Below are 19,502 nucleotides of genomic sequence, written 5' to 3'. Positions count from 1 at the left end.
TGTCTGTGTGTAAGAGTGTTTGTGTTGGGGGTGGGGGGATCTCCTGGTTACATACTGGTTCCCTTCTTCCCATTTGGATTGGGGGCTTTCATTTAAGTCATAGCAGCCACCATGTATGAAGACCTAACTATGTGCCAGGCTTTGTGCTGGACAATTTTTGAGGTATTATTTTTCTGTGAAAAAAGTAGTTTGTTTTTATGCAGGTGCACCCAGAGACATCAAATATTTTTTTCCATTCCGGTTAAAACAGTGTTCTATTCTGTGGTAAGTCTTGGAGAGAGGCAGGGAAGGCTGCGGGGACGGGCAGGGGCGGTCCCGGCCTCGCTAGTCTCCACCTTTTATTTTGACCGGTCCGATGGCGACAGTCTCGCACTAGGACCCAGGCGCCAGAGCGCCTCCGTCTGTCCTGTAGGTTCATTCAATCTCCCATACACACAGACCCACTGCGAGACCGACACACACTCCCATACACTCACACACACAACTGCAGGCAGCGAGGCTCGGGAAGTCAGGCCGGCTCCTCGCCCCGGCGCCTTCTCTTCTCCAGCCCGCCGGGTCTCCCTGGGGGCCCGGAGCTCGGCCGGGCCGCGCAGCCCCGTTAGAGGACGAGCTCGGCGGACCCCCGTTGCTCCATGGGCAAACGCGGGCGGCCGCGCAAGGAGGCGCGCTGCGAGGGCGCGGGGCTGGCCCCCTCCGCGCCCCCAGTTGTGCCCCCTGCCGCGGCCGCGCCCCAGCCCCCGGCCCTGCCCGAGGAGCCTGCGGGGGCCAAGCCCAGGTGCCCCTTCTCGGACATTTTCAACACCAGCGAGAACTCGATGGAGAAGCACATTAACACTTTTCTGCAGAACGTGCAGATTCTGCTCGAGGCCGCCAGCTACCTGGAGCAGATCGAGAAAGAAAACAAAAGTAAGTTTGGGGGCCCCTGCTCTTCCTCGGCGCCCGGCTCTTTCTTTCTCCCCTACTTGGGCGACCCCTGTCGCGAGCTCGGCCCGTGGCCCCCCCCACACCCCCACCACACACATCCAGCCCTTGGCAGTAAAGCCGATGACACCGGAGAAAGGACACGCACGCACAAAGCTGCTAAAGATGTAACAAAGACGGGCGAGGGGGAGAGAGGGGCCTGTCGGTGCGTCGGTCTGTCCGTCTCCGGCGGGCTGGGGCTGGGAGGATGGCCCAGCGGAGCAGCGGGGGAGTGTTGTTGTTTGCTGACAACTGAGCCGAGAGCTCATCTCTTTGAGGTCGCTTTTCTTCTTTTTTTTTTTTTTTTTTTTTTTTTCCGGAGCCTTCTCAGGCAGACAAGTGTTGTTTTTCTGTCGCTCGTTCCTGGGTGGGGTGGGGATTAGAAGCCGAAAGTTGGAAACCATAGGCAGAGCTCAGAGGTTCCAGAAAGAAAACACACAGACACACACTACAACAATAACAACCAAACAGCTCTCCACGGCGTGGGCTCGGCTCTGTCTCTCTCTCTCTCTCTCTCTCCCCCTCCTACTTCGCCTTTTTCCTTCCTTCTCGCAGCAGGACTGGGCTCAGGCCATCACGTCCACGGACACAGTCCCCCAGTTGCCCTGGGGTGCCACCGCCGCCCCCCCAAAGAGGCCGGCGGGGCCAAGCAACGCCAGCAGCTCGCCCCGGACACGCCGTCCTGAGCCCGGGAAACTTGGCCGTGGGGACGCGGCTAGAAGGAAACTTTGGGATCTTGGAGGAACAATAGTTGGGGAACAAGGTGTGGGCTGTTGTGTGCTTTTTCTTTATTTTCCGGGAGACGGTTCCTGAGTGAGCGCGCAGGGCAAGCAAGGCAAACGCCTTCCTGGTCGATTTCTACCTCCCCCCCCCAACCCGCCCACCCCCAGATTCACGTGGAGAATAGTGCGTGGGTGGGGGTGTGCTGGGAACCCCACCGTGGCCTGGCCTCTTTTTTGTATTTATTTGTTTCATTTTTGCCACTACCAGCCAGGTCCCCCAGCTTTCCCCAGGCAGTCGACTCAGCGCCCTAACGGGGGCACGCGTGTGCAGCGTATCCAGCACGGTCCTCAGAATAATAGCTGTGAAAAGGAGGAAGGGAACTAGGCAGACAGACCGACAGACAGGAGGAAACCGGGATGTTTAATGTGTCCGAACAAGTAGGAAGATCAGTGAGGTGCGAGTGTGTGTGTGTGTGTGTGAGAGAGAGAGAGAGAGAGAGAGAGAAAGAAAGAAGAAAGGTCCCGATTGCAACGTGTCAGATCTTGCAACCTTCCCCCCACCCAACAAAACAACCCTCAGACACAAAAACACCATTGCTAACCGACACCCCAGGTCTTCAGGGTTAAAGTAACCGTGTGTTGGCAGCGCAATTATGCAGACGTTGTACGGCCAAAACAAGGATTTGTGATGCGAGGTCGGTGGTGCGTTCTTTTCTTTCTCTTCTCGCCTGTTTTCCCGGAGTGCTTGGGTTGCGAGAGAGGCGCATCGCAGGCTATGCAGCCGAATCGCTTCGCAATTATTCATGCTGGTGGTGGTGGGGCGAGGGGGGGAGGGACGGAAGGTGGGGGGAAGGCTATGTGTGCATTTGTCTGGGGGGTAGTTTCTGAAAAGCCCGAGCTGTTGGGGAGCTGGGTGAAGACGTGGTTTTGTTTGGTGTGTTTGCTTTTGTTGCAGGGGGGAGGGGCGCGATTTCTTTAGCTACCCCTATCCCCGGCTCCCAGTTCTCTGGAGTCTGTCCCGTGGTTTTGACTCTAACTAGGGGTACACCCCATGAGGGCACCTTGGCAGTGTGTGGCAAAGCTGGCTTGTCCCCCCACCCCAGCCCCCCACCCCCGCCCGCCAACGAGGTGTATGGAGGAGGCGGTCGGAGCTTCCTCAGCGTCCCGCCCCCACTTCGCACCCGCTCCGCAGACAATCGGAGACCTCCCCCCGCCCCACCCCGCCGCCACCTCGTTGTTTACCCCGTGCTGGGGCTCCGGCGTGGCCACCAGTCACGTAAGCAGAGAGCCAGGCGCGCTGGGCTCCGGCTGCCCCGCGCGGGGCGGGCCCGTGGCGGCGTAACCGGGCTCCAGAGGCTGGTGAAGCCGAGGGGCTTCCTCCCAGCCCATCTCCCGAGGCGTCCGTCCTGCAAATCTGCCGGCCCCCGAGAGGGGTTTGGAACCTTAGCGCCCTAGTCTAAGTCAACTTCGTGTGCGTAATAAGTCCCTCGGCCCCGCAGCCCCCCTTCTCCGGCCCGCTCCCGGAGGGAGTATTTTTAGCTCTCTCGCCTCTTTTCGCCGCTGCTGTTTGGCTCTAAATGACGTGATGCCAATGGCCCCCAGATTTCCCCGAGAGCTTGGGGCGCTGCGCTGTGCCCAGTTTAGCTGCAGAGACCCTGCTCCAGGCCCTCGCCCGTCCGCAACACCTCGGACAGGCTGGGGTGACCTCCGGCAAACTCCGTGCGACCACCCGCCAGGCCCTCTGTTATCCCCCTCGCAAAGAGAGGCGGCCCACGGGGGCCACTTTATCCCACCCACCCCCTCTCCTCCCCTCCTTCTGCCCGGTCTGGGTCTCTGGGTACGGAAACGGCGGGCCCTACATCTGCCTCGTTTTATGGGGGGCGCTTCTTCGCGCTGGCGGCGCTCGTCGTTGTTTTCTGCTCGCTGCACACAATGCCCGCGCGTCACGGCAATCCGCGTGTGCACAGCAATAACGCGAGTTGGGGGGCGGGTCGTGCGTGCGCCCGGCTCGGGCACTGCGGGTCGCTCCGCGCGCGCGGGGCTTGTTTTGCTCCAGAGCTCTGCTTTCCGAAACGCTTACATCATGCAGTCGTTGGGGGAGGGAGAGGGATCTGGGCGTTCCGATAGGATTCCAGCATCTACCGGGTCCCTGGTTTCTGGAAGGCAGCAAGGACCCTAGCTTTTTAGTTATTATTATTGGGAGTGGGGTGGGGTAGTTTGTTGTGTACGTCTTTTTTTTTTTTTTTTTTTTTAGGTCACTACTGCAAAAGGTTATCGCTGGCCGACTCAGGTGCACAACCTCCCCGCCTTCATTTCAGCGAGTTCCCCTATAATCACTTGATCTCGGTTTCTCCGCCTTCTCCTCCTCCCCCTCCCGGCTAGAGACACATGGTTTCCACATGGAGACAAACTTCTTTCCTCCGACTGGACTTGACCTAGCTGCGTCATTCAGCCAATCGGCAGCTCCAGCCTCTTCTGACGTCACGCGTTGCTGAGGCCGGAGGCTGCGGGGGTGGAGCCAGGATGCAAGCCAGGAAATCTCTGGGAGCTGTAGTGAGGCCAGCTGGTCCAGTCTCTTCTTAAAGGGACGCTCTTCTCTCCGGAGATGAGTGTCGGGCCCCGATTTTCTATTTCGGGTTCGGTGAGACCTTTCCGAGATGCACGGTGGACCCTGGTCACGAGTTAACACGTTCCATTTTTACTGCTGTTTGCAAAGTACTTACTTGGCGGGAGCTTGCCTTATTTTCCATCGTAGCCAGAACTGCTTTTCGTTCCCTTTTGAGGTTTCTGTACTGGTAGTGTTCACCAAGTTGTGGCCACATTGCTGAATTATTTCTAGTGGAGAGGTTGAGTTTTCTTGGAGGAGGGATTCAAATTAAGTCACCCATTGTTGACTGTCTGCTGTGTGCCAAGCAGGGGGGATTCCCTAGGAAAGGCAGGTACATTCTCCCAAAATTCCAACTGATGTGAATCTCTACAGATCACAAATTGAAGGCCTCCAGAAGTATTAATCATGAAGGCTGTGACCCTGTTACCACAAATTCAGAAATTATATGTAAATAATGTCTGACATCACCTATACACATTTTGAGTCCAGTGGAAGGGTGGGAATTAAGGACTGACTCGTAAGTAGAAAAAGATTTTGGAAAAGGTTAAAACTAAAAGAGAAGAAGAGATCCATAAAGGGATGTTATGTGCATAAGAGCTGACTGGCAGGTAAGTGAAAGAAGCTGTGAGAGCAGGTAAGGTCTGGAGGAGAGAAATGGGCTTCCTAGTGTCTGGGGGAGATTGCTTTGGAGGCAACACTTAAGATAGGGAAGGGCGATCAGATGAGAGTAGAAAACCATAAAGCTCCTTGGAGTGGATCACCTGGGTTTGAGGGTGGGGTGCTTTCCTAGGGGCATGGAGAGCCCAAGAAGCAGCCTCTTCCTCCTGGCAGGGGAAGCTGCTGTTGTGTGGTGTCATTTGGCCCCACCCTGCCTTCCTGACTTAATCTCCTTTGCCTTGCCCTGAAACCTCTGTGTCTGTCCTGCAGATCCACCAGCAAGCAGGCTCCACAGTAGAACCTCTGTGCTTGACTTGTACTGTCTAGAATGCCTTCATTCTCTTCCTCCCCTAGGGATATCTGTATCCTACCTTCTCTTCAAGACTTAGGTCAGTTCCCACCTCCTCCAGGAAGCTGCCCCTAGGTATTTCAACCCATGTGGCTCTATTTCTTAAGTCATTGTACTTAAGAGAATGAAACCTTTGCAGTCACATGGAGCAGGGCCCAGCTTTCTACTCTACTGCTTACTGGCTTTGACTTTGTACACAACTTACTTAGCCTGAGGTTCCATTTCCTTTTTGCAAAATGGGGATAACAATAGTATGACCCTCATATCATTGTCAAATAACTAAATGAGGCACTGCACTTAAATATTTAACGTACCTGAAATATAATAGGTGCTCAATAAATAGCACCTTCTCTGAGCTTTGATAATCAGTACCATGCACTTCTCTACTTGCTTCCTGTGTGTTAGCTTTGTCTTTACAAGGACATTATTAGTAACTTAAGAGAAAAGATCACTTACACTATTCAGTGTATGTTACCCATTGCATATAGCACACCACTGGGCATACAGTAGTAGATCCTTAACGTACATTTTTTGATTGGTTAGATTTGTCATTTAGTAGTTATGGCACAAGGATCAGGTTTGGAGGCCAGGGGACACATGACAGCCTTTCTGAAGATTTGGAGAAGAATCAGAAATACTGATCTCCAACTCCCTTGGGTGATGAGACCAATCCCTGTAAGAAGATGATAGTTGAGACCTGAAGAGCTGAGACTGCGTCCTGTGAACAGCTGTGACCCTGAGAACAAATAAGAAAGTAGGAGACTAGAGTGACTTCTGCTGAAATTGAGGACTTTGACGGCAACTAATGTTCAAGCTGGCCACGTTTTTGCATGGCAACAATCTTATGATGAATTCATACATTCTTCAAATGTACATTGAACGTCTACTATGTGCAGATGCTTCTTTCTGAAAACTCTGTAGGTTGAAATACGGTGGGAGTGGAGTAGGGTATTTGTCTTTAGTGGAGTTATGTGAAGAGCATTCTTACATCAGGCCCTATTTCCTCTGCATCCCAAATTATGTTCCCCAGATTTAACTTATTTTTTCCAGTTTTAAATATGATCTCTGCTGACTGGTAAATACCAGAAGAAGGCTTTTTTGAGGATATTGTTATGGCTTTCAGAGTCACAGAGCTCCCAAGGACTGCATGCCCTGGAAAGGGGATCCAGGGAAAGGGGACAAGGCCTTGGAAGTTAGAGAAGCTGAATTGAGCCATTCTTGGTTTGGGAGCAAAAAGGAGGCTCCATTTAGCTACTAAGGCAAAACAGTAACTGCTCATCCATCTCTCATCTCTGATCAAAACACTCTCCCACTGACACATCCAGAAATGGGGATTTATCTGGGGATGCCTGGGCAAAAGTCTAGAGGTGAAACTGAAGAAAATGAAGAGGGTGCCGGCATGCAAGAGCAGCAATGAATTGTATGGCATAATATCAATTATGGCTACCATTTATTGAACACTGACTGTATTCCAAGTATGGGGCTATGCATTCGTTATCTCCCTCGATCTTCATGCTAACCTTCTGATGGATGCAATTTTATTACCTCCTTTTACGGAGGAGGGAACTGAGGAGCCGGGATGCCAGGTAATTTGCCTAAAGGACATATAGCTAGTAAGTGGCAGAGCTGAGTTTTGAACTTAGGCCTCTAATTCCAGAGCCTGTGCTCTTAACCATATACACATGTACTCATTTTACAGCCAAGGAATGAAGTCCAGAGAGGTGAAGTGACTTACTCAAGGTCACCCAGGAACCTGAAGCAGAGCTGGTATTTGAAACACCTAGTTTATTGTCCAAGGTCTTGTACACACCTTGCTTAGAAAAGCTTTAGAAGTGAGGCTGGAGACAGAATAGCCAACCAGAGAGTTTTTTTTTTTTTTTTTTTTTGGTCTTTCAGAGTTGTTCAACTCTCCTGGCCTTAACTCAAGTTTAGGGCTCCTAGGAAACACCACCCCCCTCCTACTGCCTTTCCCAAGTCTGTCCTCTGGGCATATTAGAGGACTTGGGGCTGTTGCTATGGTACTGGGGCCAACAGCAGGTTCATCAAAAGCTGGGTCTTTTGCCTTTTGAAAAAAAAAAAACCAAGCCCTGCAGAAGCGAATTGGCCACAAAGATTTGCATCAGTCATTGTGGCTTGTTCTGTTTTAGATCCCCCTGCCTCCCTACCCCATCCCCTCCTCCCTACCACCACCACTTTCTATAAATACAGTTGGATAAATATTGATTTAAACTGGGTTTCTGGAGGAGAAGCACATGCTTGCCTTGGCTTGGTGTTCACTTAGATACCACCAGTATGTCAGGCCTGACACACCTAACCCCCGACAGCTCTGGCTTCCAAATGTCCTGTTTTGGGGAGACGAATTGTGGTTTTGTGGCTTTTGAGTTTTTTTTTTTAAAGGAGAGAAAGAAAAAGAAATAAAAAAGTAACAACCCAGCAAGAAATGGGAGTTTTCCTGCAGAATGAGGAAAGCAGTTTTCAGCAGGCAGAAATGCAGGAGCTTTATGGTAATCTGGCCTCCTAAACCATTCTTCTCCCTTCCAATGTTTTTTTCCAGTCCACTTCGGTTTTTTTTTTTTTTTTTTTTTTTTGAGATGGAGTCTCACTCTGTTGCCCAGGCTGGAGTGCATTGGCACAATCTCGGCTCACTGCAACCTCCGCCTCCTGGGTTCATGCGATTCTCCTGCCTCAGCCTCCCAAGTAGCTGGGATTACAGGTGGGTGCCACCATGCCTGGCTAATTTTTGTATTTTTAGTAGAGACGGGTTTTCACCATGCTGGCTAGGCTGGTCTCGAACTCCTGACCTTGTGTTCTGCCCGCCTTGGCCTCCCAAAGTGCTACGATTACAGGCGTGAGCCACCGCGCTGGGTCCAGGGTTTGTTTTTAAAGGAGGCAGGTAGTAGCACACAGCATCAGGTCCAGAAGGAGCCCCAGAAGTCACAGAGCATCCATCATCTGTACAGTCATAGAGTCTGAGACCCAGAGAGGGACACTGGCTTGCCCAAGATGACACAGCAGAGGCAGAACCAGGTCTTTCTGGGCTGTGTTCCCTCCCACCTGATATGAGAATGGGTTCCAGGTAGAGTCCCAACCTAGGCATGTGTTTCACAGGTCCAGTGCTAGTAAAGTCAGCAATTTTCAAACCTGGTTTACTGATCCCAGGGTGTGTCCGGTTATTGCAAAGGTCGTTGCAACATTCTCAATAGTCTTTCAAAATGAAGCTAATTTCAATTTGCCATACTTAGAAAAATACTGTCTTTTACATTTGGGGGGTGGGAGGAGGGAGGAGCTAGAAGGTGGTGGCAGTGTCCAGATCGCTATCCCAAGCCTTGACTGGGGAGGAGGAATTCAAGTCTTGGGGGAGCCTTCTGGAGGTCAGGAGTGGAGCTCTAGGCTCACAGTGGGGAGAGAGAAAAAAAGAGAGGGAGGGAGGACGGAAGGGAATGGGAGAGGCCTCAATTCCCCAGGGACAGACACCTGCTCTCTGGCTCTTCTAACTTAAAGGAAGCAATTGTCTCTGATGTCATTGTATCCGAGTGGCCTGGCTAGAGGTGTTAAAGCTGTCAACAGCTGACTTGATCTTTGTGGTCAAAAATAATGGGCATTTGCCACCATCATGCTGAGCAGGAGGCTCCTTCTTTGCTGCCTTATCTTGGCAGAATGTGTGCTGGGCCCCTTGCTTATGAAATGTTTTGAAAGTTCAGGTGACCCTTGCTTTGAGCAATACACTCTAGGAAATATATGTAAACAGAATCCTTTTTCAAAACATATTTAGAGAAACTCTCTTGAAAAGCCCTTGTGGCAACTATTTTAGTAAGATGTGGAATTATGTTGTGAGCCATTCTCCCTAAATTTGTGTTTGTTCATTCATTTATTAAACCAGTACATAAAGAGTACATACTTGCTTAATGGGAGGCACTGGGCTAGGTCTTGGAGGTAGAGTCCCTGCCCTCATGGAGTGTATTATTGTAGTGCCAGATTTTAGAGGTAGAATTCCTGTCCTCATGGAGTGTACTATTCCACTGCCAGGTTTTAGAATTTCACTTGTCTTAAAGTGAACCCCAACAATGCAGGATGGCATTTGACTTGAAGTTTTCTGTCTTTGGTTCTAGCCATCATTATAGACTGAATAAAAATTTAGCCTGGGCTTCCTAAAGGAGTAGTTCCTTCCCTCCCTGTCTCCTCTATCTATGTTTAAAATATATACATATTTTTGGAGACGGGGTCTTGCTCTGTTACCTAGGCTGGAGTACAGTGGCACAGTCTCAGCTCACTACAACCTCTACCTCCTGGGCTCAAGCAATCCTCCCTGCCTCAGCCTCCCAAGTAGGTGGGACTATAGGAGTGTGCCACCTTGCCCCACTGATTTTTTGTACTTTCTGTAAATACAGGATTTTGCTATGTTGCCTAGGCTGGTCTCGAACTCCTGGGCTGAAGCAGTCCACCAACCTCGGCCTCCAAAAGTGCTGGGATTACAGGCGTGAGCCACCGTGCCTGGCCTACAATCCTTTGTATTTTTGTGTTTGTCCTTGTAATGTCTACAGATCTATTTTTTTTTTCTTTTACTGCCCGAGCTTAGGAAACTGTAAGCAACATTGTAAATAAATACATTCCACTCTCAGTTCTTTACAGATAGGGGCCTTCTGCACTTGAAGGATTGTCCACACCAGCATTCCTCCCAAGTCCACTCTCCTGTACAATATGCTCTTGGCCACAGACCTCTAATATCCAACTCCAGTGTCTGTAAGGAAATTTAGACACAGCAAAATTAGAATGATAAACACACTGTCCTGAGGGAGAGGGAGATTGAGAGATTCAAACTAAAGCCAATAAAAGGGGATTTGGATTACCTACTATTTGAAATTTCTTTTTCTGTGTCTTTATTGCCATTAGCAAGGATACTTGAATAAAGATGATTTGGGAGTAGGAAGGCTATTGTATTGAAGTGGAGGGCATGCCCAGGGCTGCTCTGGGCAAGTGAAAGCTGGTGTGGACTTTGTTTTTATTTCTACAGGGGCTCAGAACTACCTCATGGTGCCCCTGTGTTATTTCCCTCTTAACTCCACTACAGCCTGACCGTCCTGCCATATTTCTTGGCTCCCAAGATTGTGCGTGCCTTGCATACAACTTCCATTTTTTTCTACCAGTTGTAAAACTGAGCTAAGTTCAACAAATAATTTCTAAAACCTGCCAGAGAGCCAAGCTCTGTGCTTGGTGCTTCCAAAGTGAAGCATGTATGATCTCCAGTTCCATGTCTATACTCTAGTTCAAATGACATAGAAATCAGTCAACAATTCTTGTCTGTCTTCTGGGAGTGTGATAACCTGTCCCCAAGAGAGCTGCTGACAAGCGCAATGTCTTCTCTGTTTTCCAAAGGAATGGTGATAATGGCCTCCTATTATTGAGCATTTACTATGGGCCAGCACAATGCTACACGCTTTATATTAAATTCTCACAAACATACAATATGCAGGTGCTGTAATAACCCTCATGTTGTAGATGAGGAAAGCCTTAGCTTTAGCAAGGCTAACTTTCCTAAGGCCACAGGCTAATAAATAGTGGAGTAGAGACTAAAACCTCAGGTTTTTCTTTCTTCCTAGAGAGACCTTAGGGCTCTGGGAAAAGCCCTGGGGAGTAAGAAATGTGCAAGAGGCAAGAATTGGAATCTGGAGGCCGGGTGCGGTGGTTCATGCCTGTAATCCCAGCACTTTGGGAGGCTGAGGTGGGTGGATCACGAGGTCAGGAGATCAAGACCATCCTGGCTAACACGGTGAAATCCCGTCTCTACTAAAAATATGAAAGTTAGCTAGGCGTGGTGGCGGGTGCCTGTAATCCCAGCTACTCAGGAGGCTGAGGCAGGAGAATGGCGTGAACCCGGGAGGCGGAGCCACTGCACTCCAGCCTGGGTGACAGAGCAAGACTCCATTAAAAAAAAAAAAAAAAAAAAGAAGATTTGGAAAGTGGAATATTGTAACTTAGGCTGAGGGTCTCCTCGAGGATGTCTCCCTGGAGCGACTTTCTTTTCTCCCCACTCTTGCTAGGGTAGAGAGCAGGCTGTTAGAACCTCCAGGGCCCTTTGGGTGTTGACAGTGGAGCCAAATGGCTCCTTTCTCTAGACGGAGATGGTTTAGGGTGTCACTGCTTACACGTGCAGTAGTACCTTGCCCAGCAACCCCTGGGGAACTCACCCAACCAGTGTCTCCTGTGGTTCTGCATACGAGGGTGTCGGTGTGAATCCACACCCTGTCAGGCTGTATTAGGCTTCTGGAGGCGCCCGAGCTTGTAGGGCAACTGGGCTGGCCCATACATGGAGCCAAGGGCTTCTGCCAGGGAAGCCAGAGGAGAGAGGCAAGTGTGAGCTGCAGAGATGAGCATTAAGTCCTCACTGCCACTGTGACAGTGTGGGTCAGCTGGTTCCGGTCAGACAATGACATAGGCCAACCTCTTCCTCTCACTGATCCAGAGCTAGGAGATAAGAGGGATCTTTAATATAACTGTGTTTGGCCCGGCATGGTGGCTCATGCCTGTAATCCCAGCACTTTGGGAGGCCGAAGTGGGTGGATCACCTGAGGTCAGGTGTTCGAGACCAGTCTGGCCAACATGGTGAAACCCCATCTCTACTAAAAAGTACGAAAATTAGCCAGGCATGGTGGCGGGTGCCTGTAATCCCAGCTACTCGGGAGGCTGAGGCAGGAGAATTGCTTGAACCCGAGAGGCGGAGGTTGCAGTGATCAAGGTCGTGCCACTGCACTCCAGCCTAGGCGACAGAGTGAGACTCTCTCAGAAAACAAAAACAAAAGCAAAAAAACCCAAAATATAACTGGGTTCCTATTACTTACTTTTTAAAAGCCCTTCAATAGTTTCTTTCCTGCCTCACTTAAAATCCAAACTCCTTGCCATGGCCTTCATCATTGCCGTTCAGAGTGAGTGTGATTGGAGGATGGAGAGCCTTGGTACCTGCTGGGAGCTTGTCAGAAATGAGACTCCAGAGCTGCTGCAGCAGGATCTGCATTTGCCACAATACCCAGGTGATTTGTGTGCTCCTTAAAGTGTGAGAAGATGTCCTAAACAGTCTTTGTGATCATCCCAGAATTCCTCACCCACCCACCTAAACCTTACCTCACTTTTATCATCTATCCTGCATCCTACTCATCACAATTTACACTTACTCTACTTGCTTATTGTCAGTCTGGAGGGCTAGAATATAAGCACATAGAGGACAGGGACCATAAATAGTTTTGTTCATTATTTTATCTTTGGCATCTAGCTTAGTGCCTGGCATATAACAGATGCTTAAGGAATATTTATTGAATAAATGATGAGTTTTCTGTCTTTATCTTTCTGACCTAGTGTTTCTCAACACAGGAGCTGTTGGTGTGACAGTTCTTGTACAGATTCATCTGGAATATGGCAGGATTTAACATCCTTGGTTCCCACCCACTAAATGCCACTGGAACCCCCCCAGTCTTTGTGACAATAAAAAAGACACTCCTACAATGTTTCTAACACTTCTTAGTGTGATGGGATTGCCTTTGGTTGAGACCATTGCTTTAACCAATTTCGTCTGACCTTATGCGACTGAACATAACATGATGTATGCTGTAGGGTCCAAGAGTCAGAAAATTCAGGTTCAAATCTTTTCATAGCCTTTGTAACCTTGGGCAAATCACCTAACCTTTCTGGGTCTTATTTGTAAAACAGGAATCTCAGAGGCGTGCTGAGGATTAAATGAACTGACCGGAGGAGCAGCACCGTGCATGTCGGCCCTAGTTACGTGGCAGCTAGTAGGCAAATGGATGCGTATTGTTCTAGGATCTAGGGACAATCCCAGCTTCCTCAAATCAAACCACTGTTGCTAGAAATGCTGGTGAGATCAGCTGCACCTTGAACAGGCAAGAGAATGTTATTTTTATTATAAGTGCTGCATCTGAGACTGAGAGAACTCAGATACAAGGTGGCAGGAGCTGCTTGTGTGGTTTGGTGTTCAGGGCCTGGCTGGACCTAAGCGTGACCTCCACAAGTTTCTACTGCTTGGAGAAGGGTGGTGATGCCAAGGGGTGGGGGCAGGGCAACTCAAGGCCAGCTCCTGGCAGGGGAGGGAGGGTTACCCAGGGCTTTGGCAAGAATGTGGGGCATCCTCTTAGCAGCAGGAGAAAGCCTCTGGCAGTCTTTTTTTTTTTTTTTTGAAGGTTTTAAAAACAAGTTATATCTAACTTTGAAAGAACAGACTATTGCAATACCAACATCTAGTAAACACAACAAAAAATACAGTTTACTTTTGCTTTCAAATATAGATGCAGAAATCCTAAACAAAAATATCAACTCTTGGAACGGAACAGTGCTTCAAAAGAATAACACACCATGGCTGACCAGGTTATTTGCCAGATATTGCTGAAAGTCACAAAATCTACCAGCATAAACGATTACAGGCACAAATTAAAGAATAAATGTGATTACACTAATAAATGTTGAAAAGTATTTGGGAGGCATTTCTAATGAAGAAAACTACTTCGACACAACAAGGATTGTTTCCTGTGGTGGTCTTTTAATTATAGTGGAAGGGTGAGGTTGGGCCCAAGGCTTGGGGTCATCACCAGGAGTGAGGGAGTTCGCTCTGATGGCAACATTTCCTTGGGGAGGAAGGAACCATGAACAGAAAAAAACAGCACTCGGATCCTTTGGGAATGTAACTTGATCTTGATATTTAAAGGACTGGGCCCCACAGGTTTAAAAAGCTTGAGTTCTAACCCTTATTCCATCAGTTTGATAGACAGCTGTTAGCCTTCGGCCAGTTACCATACCTCTCTGAGCCTCAACTTTCTCAACTGAAAAATGAGGACTGTATTGAGAAACAAACTTAATAACACAAACTTCTATGACATAAACCTTGAAATGTTATTTGGGGAAATATTCACTTGGCATGGCCCTAGCAAAATCCTCCTAAATACCTTATTGGTAGCACCCTGGTGTCACCCCAAGTGGGGTGCTCCAGAGTAAGCAAGCCACTTAGATGTGCATGTTAATTGAGTCCTGCAATGCAGATGTCTTCTTGGATCCAAGTTCGTGCAAAAAAGAAGGAAAAGGACATTTGAGAGATTAACACATCCATTATAATCACTGAAATAGGCTGCTGTAATAAGGACCATTTAATAAAATGTAAGAAGCCCTTTTCTAAGAGGGAAGAGATGGGTCAGGATGGAAGTCAAGTGCAGCTGTTTGAGCCTTTGCCAGTGGTCTGATCTCACCAGTAAAGCTGGAGTTAAAAAACAACAAACTTCCAGATTCAGCGGTCTCAGATAAACACTGCCTCCCCCTGGCGTTCCACCCACCCCATGTCCTTTCCCTTTCTCGCCAGCTCGGGCAGCACCTGAGTGGCTTGGTGCGTTTCCGTGTGGTTGGGATGTCAGCCGGCAGCCCTGGCGACCGGAGCCCTGGGAGGCGGCAGCTACCTCTCGGGTTTAGCATTACGTCATCCCTTCTAGGCCCAAATTTATCTCGGCTGCACAGAGACCCGCAGCTCTGAGCTGCCGCTGACTTGAGGAGAGCTTACGCATGAACTTAGGCAAGGCTGACTCACCGGGCGAGGGAAAGGTTTTCTGCTGTTCTTCACGTTTCTGGGTTCTGGGGGAAGAGGAGGGGAGGAGGCTGCGGTAGTCATTTTGGAGTGGGGGATGGAAAAATGTATAACTGTTACGGGTTTCATTTAAGAGCTTGGAGTTCACCTCCCCTATCCCCAATGTTGAGTATTTGAAAACGCCCATCCTTAAAGATAGTTGCGGAAAACAGTGCCCTATTCAGTAAACACTTTGCAGTTTCAGGGAAGTTTTCCAAAGTGCAAGGTGTCATCAACACAGTGACTTTGGACTTGTAACTTAACCTCATGGCCCCTTCCTCTCTCCCCATCTCTCCTCCCTGAAGAAAAGATACAACACATCAGCCTCCATTGTTTATGAATCTGCAATAAATCACTTGGAAATTGTCACTAAGTAAACTGGGCTGAGAAAGGACCCTTAAGAATTGAGGGCTTTGCCTGCTTCCTTCAGAAGGCAGATTGTCCCCATCTGTGGCTGTGATCGTTATAGGCCTGGGGGATTCTGGGGGAGTTTTTCCATTTTCAAATGACTCCCTTGAGAGAGATACATACTTTAGGGAGAGGGCAGGACAGACTATGGGTAGGATTCCAGGTTCTTATATCAGTAGACTTCGGAAGCCTTGCTTTTCCTGTTTCCCCATCTGCATTTGTAGTGGAAACTAGTGCATTGGAGCAAAAGAAAGGCCATGGCTGCCTCTGGGTTCCTCTGGGTTGAGACTGTTGCTGAGGGATGGTTTGTGGGTAGCATTACTTTCCTGTGGATAGAGCCCTAAGCTTTGTGCTGGAGAGGCCCTTGTAGCTGATATCCTAGGAAGGACTCCAGGAGGCAGCCAGAGCAGGGAGAAGGAAGTGGTACCTCAGTTGCTTTTGGAAAAGGCTGGAGATTTCTGTACATGAACCAGCCCTTAATACTGCCCACCATGATCATCATCTCTCCTCTTCTTCAATGCAGGTGGCCTTTTGGTGAGTCTCGCTCTACTTTCCATGTCCTTATCTCCCTCTTGGCCATGGCTCTAGAAGAAGGGCTCTAGGTTAGCTCACCTGGAGGTCAACTGTGGAAGGCCATGCGTAGGCCCCAGGCCTCTTGCATCTAGCCATCTCTTCCTAACCAGCTATGGCTCTGTGACCTCTGGAATTAAAGCCATCTTGAATTCATGTGTATTTTCAGTTTGTACTACTTTTCTTGATTGCTTGTCACACAAGTTTACCTCCTATTAGGAAAAGTAGAGTCGTATTTGTCCTGACCAGGCGCAGTGGCTCAGGTCTGTAATCCCAGCACTTTGGGAGGCTGAGGCGGGCAGATCACGAGGTCAGGAGTTCGAGACCAGCGTGGCCAACACGGTGAAACCCTGTCTCTACGAAAATACAAAAAATTAGCTGGGCTTAGCGGCAGGCACCTGTAACCCCAGCTACTCAGGAGGCTGTGTCAGGAGAATCGCTTAAACCCGGGAGGTGGAGGTTGCAATGAGCCGATATCGCGCCACTGCACTCCAGTCCGGGTGATAGAGTGAGACTCTGTCTCAAAAAAAAAAAAAAAAAGAAAAAAAAGAAAAAAAAAATTTCTACCCTCAACTAACAGATGTTCTAAATGAATGATATTTTCTGTAAAATAATCGAGTCCCACCCCTACCCAACATGGCTCTTGTTGAGGGTGGAGGGTGGTTGTTACCAACACCCAATGGGAAAGCCCAGATCTGAAACGACCTAGTCAACAGCTAAAAAAAGTCCCTTTTTCAAAGTCTTTACGAAAAAAAAAAAAAAAAAAGTTATTCTGTGGCTTGTGAACACCTCTAATTTTGGGTCTTCTTGCATTTGATGGAATATCTATTTGGTTTTAAATGTGGTGCCAAGTGTAATATTTAAAAGGACTGGCAGAATTTTGCAGCTTGTGACCTCACTGGAGATTTTATTCACTTTAGAAAAAAAGAAAATAAAAGGTATGAGGGAAAGGTATGTTAAAATGCAGCATGAAGCCGGTAACATTTTTAAGAGGGTAAGAGTTCCATCTCAAGATGGTATTTTCTGCAGGAGCCAATGGAATGACCACGGGAGGAGGAAACTCTTCCCTCACCAGGAGCTTCGTGTTATTTTGGATGTGATGTCAACCAGCAGGTTAAAACAATTGGGGTGGAGGCCCGGCGCAGTGGCTCACGCCTATAATCCCAGCATTCTGGGAGGCCTAGGCAGGCAGATCATGAGGTCAGGAGATCGAGACCATCCTGACTAACACGGTGAAACCCCGTCTCCACTAAAAATACAAAATACTAGCTGGGCGTGGTGGTGGACGCCTATAGTTCCAGCAACTCGGGAGACTGAGGTAGGAGAATGGCATGAACCCGGGAGGCGGAGCTTGCAGTGAACCAAGATCATGCCACTGCACTCCAGCTTGGGCGACAGAGCGAGACTCCGTCTCAAAAAAAAAAAATAAATAAATAATTGGGGTGGAGAACAGTTATGGGTATGTTTGCATGGTTCCCAGCTTGCTCCTAGAGCATTCAACAAGTACGATCCTCTTGTCCTTCCTCTCCCTAGATCCCTTGTTCCCAACTCGGGGACAAGGGAGGGATTTTGTGCCCCAGGAGACATTTTTGGTTGTCACACCGGAGGGGTAGTGGTGTGCTACTGGCCTCTAGTGGGTAGAGGCCAGGGATACTCCTAAACATCCTGCAAAGCACGGAACAGAGCTCCTGCTCCAAGGAGGAATTACCCAGATCAAAATGTCAATGATGCTAAAGTTGAGAAACCCTGGTCTAGACTTTGAGAATTTTTTTAGATGGAGGACTTAGAAACAGAGTGGCCATGAGAGCAGTCAAGGGCCTTTTTTTTTCTTTTGAGACTGAGTCTTGCTCTGTTGCCCAGGCTGGAGTGCAGTAGCATGATCTCGGCTCACTGCAACCTCCGCCTCCCAGGTTCAAGCGATTCTCCTGCCTCAGCCTCCCAAGTAGCTGGGATTACAGGCACCCGCCACCACGCCAGGCTAATTTTTGTATTTTTAGTAGAGACAAGGTTTCACCATGTTGGCAAAGCTGGTCTCGAACTCTGACCTCAGGTTATCCGCCCGCCTCAGCCTCCCAAAGTGCTGGGATTACAGGCGTGAGCCACAGTGCCCGGCCAGTGGCAGTCTTTTAATGTGGTCTCTGCTCTCTTTAGCTAACTCCCCCTTTAGCTACAGAGGACAGCGTAAGAGAAAAACATCATCATCGCTTCTATTTACTGAGTGCCTAGTATATACTGAGTGCTGGAATTATTGCATTTAATCTTCGCAAAAAGCCCTACTGAATACAGGAACCTCGAGAGCAGGTCTGCGTCTGTTTCTCTTTTACTATGCACACTAAGTCTAGTACAGTGCCTGGCACATGGCAGGCACTCAAGGCCGTGGATATGATCATATCCATTTTATACATAACGAAAATGAGGCTGGAAGAGTTCACACTGTCAGTGTAAGTAGCAGAGTCAGGATTTGAATCAAACTCTGTTCAGCACCACGGAGAATTTTCTGGCCTCTAAAAGCATTAGTGAGGGACTGAGGGAGGAGAAAGTTTTAAAAAGTAAGATAACTACTTGTCTGTGTGGAAGCTGAGGTGGAAGAAGGGCTTCATGGAAACCCTCTCCGATGAAATCATCCCTCGTTTTTGAACAGCAGTTTCGGCTTTTCCAGTTTCTGTGTGCGCTGTTGGTGCAGGTGTGTTACTCTTCTCAATATGCAGATGAGGAAACTGAGGCACATACGTTACATGAGAAAGTAGGAGATAGAGGACTGCAACATGATACTTGGAATAAAGAGTGTCTCAGCCCCTGGGCAACCGCAGGGAGTCGCTGAGAAACAAGTTTCCCCGGGAGTAGACTCCCAGCTCGCTCAAATCCTTCTCATTCCACATCGTGTCTGGAGGGGGGGGAAAAAAATCCTTCCCTCCCAGAAGCAAAGTCCCGCAACTTCTTAGGCTCCCCTAGAGACAGGAAAGGAAACCCAGCGGGACTACACCTTCCGACGACCTTTGCGAATCGTGCGGAACGCGGGCGCCCTGAAAACAGCGTGCGCACTACGATTCCCGGCAGCCGCGGGCGCGGGCGGGACTACATTTCCCAGGGGGCAGAGGCAGGGGCGGGAAGGGGCGGGCCGCGGCTCTGCTCCCGCCTCTCCCCCGTGCTCGCGCGGAGAGGTAAACAAACCACGCGCGGGCTGCCGGTGGCACGGCGGGCGCGGCTGGCGCGGCTGGGGCGGCTGGGGCGGCGGAGAGCGCGCCGAGCCGCGGCCGGGCTGGCCCGCCCGCCTGCCGCACATGTTCCGGGACGGCGCCTCGCCGTAGCCGCCTGCGGCGCCTCCTGTCGGCCCGGGAAGGGAGTGCAGAGAGGCGCGGGTCGCCGCCCGCGGTGCCCATGGAGCGGGTAAGGATGATCAACGTGCAGCGTCTGCTGGAGGCTGCCGAGTTTTTGGAGCGCCGGGAGCGAGGTAATGGCTGGGCGCCGCTGCGTGAGCCCGAGTGCTACTAATCTTTATGGGGAGTGCGGTGCGGCCGGTGAGGCAGGGCACGCGTGTGAGGTGCGCGCATGTGAGCGAGAGGTGTGTGTGCGTGTAAGCGTAGGGGAGCGCGCGTGTGAGGGGAGGGGCGTGTGGGG

At 49.7% G+C, this 19,502-nt stretch overlaps 1 protein-coding gene across 4 annotated transcripts in view; it reads left to right on the top strand.

The window, feature by feature from the left end:
* The first annotated feature begins 354 nt into the window (after positions 1–354).
* The window catches only part of MXI1 (MAX interactor 1, dimerization protein), an 83,128-nt gene continuing 63,980 nt past the window's right edge, over positions 355–19,502 (top strand). Inside the window, exon 1 of one of the 4 annotated variants that reach the window (XM_026446679.2) lies at positions 355–906. In XM_026446679.2, the coding sequence (XP_026302464.1) occupies positions 633–906 (274 nt within the window). In that variant the 5' untranslated portion in view covers positions 355–632. Of the gene's footprint in view, positions 907–19,030; positions 19,336–19,502 lie in introns of those variants that run through there. The other 3 variants (XM_026446678.1, XM_026446681.2, XM_026446680.2) reach the window with 3 other exon arrangements.

Source organism: Piliocolobus tephrosceles, chromosome 9 (genome assembly GCF_002776525.5).
Source record: "Piliocolobus tephrosceles isolate RC106 chromosome 9, ASM277652v3, whole genome shotgun sequence".
Classification (NCBI taxonomy): Eukaryota; Metazoa; Chordata; class Mammalia; order Primates; family Cercopithecidae; genus Piliocolobus; species Piliocolobus tephrosceles.
This window is presented reverse-complemented; position numbering and strand designations above follow the sequence as displayed.